We start from the raw sequence: 5,952 nt of genomic DNA, 5'->3' as shown, positions 1-5,952 counted from the left end.
ATAATAATAATAAATTAAAATAAATAAATCCATAGCCCAGAAATCCAGAAAAAATAAACCTGAGGACTTTGCAGATTGCTTAAGTTTTTAAACTAATATCAGGTAGTGTAAAGAGTAGCATGGCTCACATTCAGTCACCACAGAAACAGATGATTTTCAGAAAAGATAATTCATATGAGAAAACCCTCTTTCTCACATGTTCAGGCGCAGATAAAATGTCAGTGTGAATGATGGCTGTTTACTGGCATCACAAGCTTCCTTCATGAGTCTGATGTTAAGTCCGATGGGAAGATGAGAGGCTCTGACTGAAGACCCGAGGGCGCTCCATCACTGTCGTCCTCGTGTAATTTGCCCTGACAGATGCACGCTTTCCTCGTAGTCRGGCTTTTAATGGACTGCTGTGACATGGGCCAACACAGGAGCTAAACTCTGAACGCCTGTCCCCGGTCACTGTCGTTTAAAGAGGCCGTGGAAAATCCTGCATCRACATCGGATCTGTACAGGTTTGTTCATCGGTTTGTGTGACTGTTGTTTTAGGATGCAGCTGCATCGCGTGACAACACATGATTACACCAAATGTTGGGAAAACCAAGAGAAAAAACAAAATCTGTATAAAAGGAGAGGAAACATCTGCAGTAGTCAGCGCACAGTTCAAACATCTGCCTCTCTGATGGTGTTGGGGTGCATTAGTGGTCAAAAGTGAACAACTTTTCTTAATTTCAATATTTGATATGTTTTCTGTTCCACTACAAATAAAATATGGGTTTAGGAAATCCTTGCATATCTTTTTGAGAACTGTTGCTGCAAATTTAACCAATATGTTGATATTAAAGAAGGCTAAAGCTACTATTAAACCCAAAATAAAGATAAATATTTTAAATTATCCTAAGTAACTGTCATTGGCACACATAAATGTTGTTTTTTGTTGCTAACAAACCACATAAACAAAGATTTGGGCGAAGAGTGCAGAATGAGCACCGTCTGTCTCCATCACAGTGTGAGGAATGTGTGTGTTCTATCACACACACTCATTTGCTCTCACAGCACAAGGAAGTTTCATTTGTTGCTAAGCAGCACAGCATGTGTGTAATTACTAAAAGATAGAGGGATTTAGCTCAAATATTTGTTTTTCACCAAGATGGGAGTGCTATTTTTACAACTGACACTTCTGCAGCAACTGGAGCAAAGATTTCATGTGAAATATCAGAAAATATCTCTGACTTTTATTTTTAAAATATGTTTTCTTTCAGTTTTCTTATGCAACGGCTAACATTTTTCTGAAACTTTGTATTACTCAGTTGTTTTGATGAGTGCCGTCAGTGATTTCTGTGGTTCTTCCTCAGCGGCCGGACATATTTTCAACAAAACGCCACATCTCATGTGACAGATGAGACAGAGGTGACTCAGTAGACAGGGGCGGATCTATTTTTTCTGAGTCAGGGGCCATCAAGGGGCCACAATATTCATAGAGGGGACAAGACTTTGTGCAACATCCTTTCATACAAATCCACAGTTTTGGTAAGGTGTATATTTAACCAGTCATTCATGTTCAAACACTTAATGTCATTTTTTAAAAGGTACTTAAAAAGACAATAAGGCTCCCCTTATAGATGGCCTTTAAAGAGTTTATAAAAAGGTTATTAATTCATCTGTAAACACTTTATAAATTATTAAAAAGTGTTTATTATGCATTAATTAAGGACAAAAAAGAGACTAAACTGTTTTGTTTCTTTCCAAATACCGAGCCAAATCTGTTTTATTAAACAATTCAGACTAGTTTACTACCTTGTAAGCACAATATTGTTTTGTAAACACATATTTTAACATATAATATTGTATAACTGCATTATGAATATCCACAAATATTAAAGGGATCCTTATTTTAAAGTGTAAAACTGTACATTATTTTGTATGGGGTGGGATTATTTGTTAACATGATGTTTTTTTWMYTTTTKTRWYAYMWYMWYWKYKTWYASMRSWKWYAYGTTTGAACAATAATTTCAARTATTGATAATCAACACAAAGTTTTAAAAATGWTTTTTCACATTCAATRCTAACTTTTGGCATTTATAAAAGTTTGTCTATAATAGTGTATTGTAATACACTTTACGATACGTCTCACTTTGATTTGATTTATTTATTTAACAGGAAAAGATTACTAAAAATCAAGCCTGACTCAGCATAATTGCTGTTTTACAGCAGGTTCCTGTTCTGCAGCACATAAAACACTCAGAATTACAGCATCACAATCACATCATTACACACCATAGACACAAAGACAAACAAGCATACCAAATTTCAAAAAGGCAGCATTTGCAAAATAGGACGTCTAAATATGAGCACAACAAAAAGTGTCCAGCAGATGGCAGACAAGATTCTTCTTAAAGGGCTGCAGTTTTGAAATGGACTTTATGTTTTGAGGAATGTCATTCCATGCTTTAGTATAAACATAGAAGAAAGACATCTGGCCGTAACAGTTTTTTGACAGTTGTGGATATTAATAATACAGTACAATATGTTAAAATGTTTCTTGTTATTGTACTTACAATGTAATAACCTAGTGTGAAATGTTTAATAAGCACCTTTAGATCTTATATGTACGTGAACAGCTTTTGTCTCATTATTTGATAAGAAACTTGACACTTTTCTCTTTCTCGTCTTTAATTATTGCATGATAATCATTTGATTTATAAAATGTTACAGATGAATTAATAACCTATTTATAAACTATTTAAGGGAGCCTTATTGTAAAGTGGTATCAAAAAAAGCTTGCACAGTAAATTCTCCTCACCAGTTTTTCATACATTTTACTGAACAAAGATAAAATATTCTCAAACACACATGTGAGAAAATCCAGCCATCATTTGTCAGTTCAAAGTTGTTGTTTTTTTCAGGATTGTTACAATTTTCTTAAAAGAATTCTGTCAGCTTGATTCATTCTGGACTTTACTATTTGACTCATTAGCGCCACTAGTGTTTGAACGTGGAACTGCATCCACCATCATCACTGAGGTGAAGGACAGAGGCACTTCAGGGGGCCAATCAGATTTTAGCTGGGGCCAATCAGATTTTAGCTGGGGCCAATGCCCCCGTGGCCCCGCCCCTGTCAGTAGATGCTTTAAAAGCTTGGCTCATGATTTAAAAAAAAAAAAAAAGACTATTTTTTTTAACAAGTCTTGTCAACCTGGAGACAGAAATAGTTTTTACAAAACCCGTTTTGTGCTTAGACTATAAAACAAGATGACAAATCTGTATAAAGAATTTACAAAAATAAACTTTTTTTTTTCAGATCTATTATTCTGATTTAGACTTATTTCGTAGTTCCCCCAATGAGAAACTACACCCAGAAGGTAAAATAAAATTTGAATCCGGATCATGTGGAAAACTTTATAAAAAGAGGCGACAAACAAAAATGAGTCAGTCAATTCATTAGTCTGCTTGTCCTCTAACCACTTCCTAAAACAAATCTTTTTAAAATACTTTCTTAGACGTATTAAAGCTTTTTACATAAACTGCAATAAGTTTTCAAAGAAATCTATTGCAGAATAGAACATCCAGGAAGAACGATTGTGAAAACACACAGAAACTTTAATACATTTTGCTGAAAATAAAGACAAGAACACAACTATTTATTGCAGAAAAAAAATAAAACATCTGGGAAAACTTGTAAGTGACTTYATCCTCAATATTCCCAGGAAAAATTTCAGGAACTGTCAAAACTGGACAAAGTCAAAACGAAGGGCTTAGTCTTCAATCCCACGAAAATTCATCAGAGTCCAAAAAGATGCTGCTGTCTGTGTCCACAGAGACCACGGAGCTGAGGCTGCTGTCTATGGACACCATGTTGCCCCAGCTGCTGCTGCTGCTGCTGCTGTGACTGTCACTGCTGCTCCCGCTGTCGTCATCGTGGATCACCATCACATCTGCAGCTTCAGCTGCTGGAAAACACAGGAAACACCAAATCAGAGTTTTCTCTGTACGCAGGCACCAACACTTCTGTTAGGATCACTGACTCAAAGRAGTTCAAGTTCAGTTTATTTATACAGCACCAAGTCACAACATACTCAGGACACTGTACAAAAAAAGAACAATGTAAAGAAGAAAGCAGCAGATTGTGTTGAATCACTTCATCACAGTCTCCCATCCTGAGCAAACGGTGGAGAGGAAAAACTCCCTGCTAATCAGGAAGAAACCTCCAGCAGAACCAGGCTCAAGGCATGTTTTTTGTTTGTTTGTTTGTTTGTTTTCAACAGAGGCCACGCCTCCAGCAAGAATCGCTTCTCTATAGCCGAGAGTCTAGACCCTCGTACGAAGCAAAGTGAAGGACAAGGGACTGGTTTTTACCAGGCTAGGACTGGACACCCCTGTTTTAGTTTCAACACTGGGGAGACTTGTTTTTGATATCAAGACCAGACAGRCTTGAAAAAATAAGTCTTAAAAAAATCTTAATGTTTTATTTCCTTTTATTTACTTGACTTTGAAGGTTTGTGCTTTAAATAAACACATGGTTGCATTTATAACTGTTGAACATGAATAAAAAACTGAAACGATCTGAAATTTAAGCTTTAAACATATTTTTTTAACTTTTGTTTAGACTCCACCTCCATTAGACTTTAAAAATCCCACCTCAGTTTCCCTGAAAGCTTACCTCAAGGTTTCCTGAAACAGGAAAGAAAAAGGCAGATAAATACAGCTTGYTGTGCTGCCACCTTGTGTTTGAAACTCTGCCACACACCACTACTGCATTCATCAAACCCATAAATCAAAGTWCTCCACTGACCTGATAGGAGGACGTGTCTCTCATCTGAAACAAATAAAACCAACATGAGATCTTTGTGTYGATTGTCTCCGGTCACCAGTAAAGACCAGTTTGTTTATCTGTGTTTATCTGCAGGGGAAATGCTACGACGTGCTGACTGCGACAGCCTCAGACGTGTGCGCATCTCGAACTGCTTACTGAGGAGGGTGGTGAGAACGCACCTCTCACCTTTCCTCTCAGTGATGAGTTCCTGCCGCCTGGTCTTCATGTCCAGGCTCAGGTTCTCCACCATGCGGTCGATGCAGTTGTCCAGAGCRAGACACCGGGTCTGGGACTGGATGGCCTGCCGGCAGATGGGACACTCGTCTTTCTTCTTGCGCCACTGGTTGATGCAGTAGCAGCAGAAGCTGTGGGAGCAGTTCAGGTTGACTGCCTGTAGGGAACGATGTCGTAAAAGTTACCAACATTTGTCGTGATAATTTCTGAGACAACTCATGGTGACAGGTTTTAATGGGTTAAAGACAGCAGAGAAGACGTCCCGTCTCTAAACCCGTTACTGAAACTACCTCGATGAAGAGCTCTGAGCAGATGATGCACTGAAGCTCGTTCTCCAGGACTTCTGTGACTTGTGTAACAACCTCGTCTTTTTGGGCCTTTGCCTTTTCTTTCTCCTCCTGTAAAAAAATAAAAATAAAATTAAAAACGAGGGAACGAAGCTTTAGAAGTAAACAAATGAGAGTAAAAACGTGTTTTCCTTTAAATAGTGGGTAACGTTTATAAAAACCAATATAGATCCAATAACTTCAAAAAAAGAGTAATTAGTTGATTCCACAAACCCAGTATTGTTGAAGTCTTCTGCTTTAATGTTCAGTGATAGTGTATTTAACAACACTGGAGATACTATATCGAGTAAAAATAGTCTTCCTGATGGTTTTCAAAGATTTTTCAAGTTACGGCAAAATAATTCTAATTTAAGGGGATTCTTTATTTTTGAAGTACATAAAGTAAAAACAAATATCAAATAGATGTGATTCAGTATTGGGTGTTAAATTGTGGAATAATTTAAGTGATGAAATTAAGTTTAGTGAGTCTCTGGCTACGTTCACACTGCAGGCAAATCCGACCCAAATCCGATTTTTTTGACCCATCTGACTCATATCCGATTTTTTATGACCGTCTGAACGCGACAAATC

The 5,952-nt window shown here is 37.2% G+C and overlaps 1 protein-coding gene across 8 annotated transcripts in view; it reads right to left on the bottom strand.

Moving 5' to 3' along the window:
* Positions 1 to 3,518: 3,518 nt before the first annotated feature.
* Positions 3,519 to 5,952, bottom strand: part of rnf8 (ring finger protein 8, E3 ubiquitin protein ligase) — a 9,908-nt gene continuing 7,474 nt past the window's right edge. The window contains exons 7-11 of one of the 8 annotated variants that reach the window (XM_014015464.1): positions 5,326 to 5,433; positions 4,988 to 5,192; positions 4,781 to 4,804; positions 4,649 to 4,659; positions 3,819 to 3,938 (exon numbers count right to left, since the gene is read on the bottom strand). In XM_014015464.1, the coding sequence (XP_013870918.1) occupies positions 3,918 to 3,938; positions 4,649 to 4,659; positions 4,781 to 4,804; positions 4,988 to 5,192; positions 5,326 to 5,433 (369 nt within the window). In that variant the 3' untranslated portion in view covers positions 3,819 to 3,917. Of the gene's footprint in view, positions 3,939 to 4,648; positions 4,660 to 4,780; positions 4,805 to 4,980; positions 5,193 to 5,325; positions 5,434 to 5,952 lie in introns of those variants that run through there. The other 7 variants (XM_014015465.1, XM_014015462.1, XM_014015461.1 and 4 more) reach the window with 7 other exon arrangements.

The sequence above is a fragment of the Austrofundulus limnaeus genome, unplaced genomic scaffold, assembly GCF_001266775.1.
Source record: "Austrofundulus limnaeus strain Quisiro unplaced genomic scaffold, Austrofundulus_limnaeus-1.0 Scaffold129, whole genome shotgun sequence".
NCBI lineage: Eukaryota > Metazoa > Chordata > Actinopteri > Cyprinodontiformes > Rivulidae > Austrofundulus > Austrofundulus limnaeus.
This window is presented reverse-complemented; position numbering and strand designations above follow the sequence as displayed.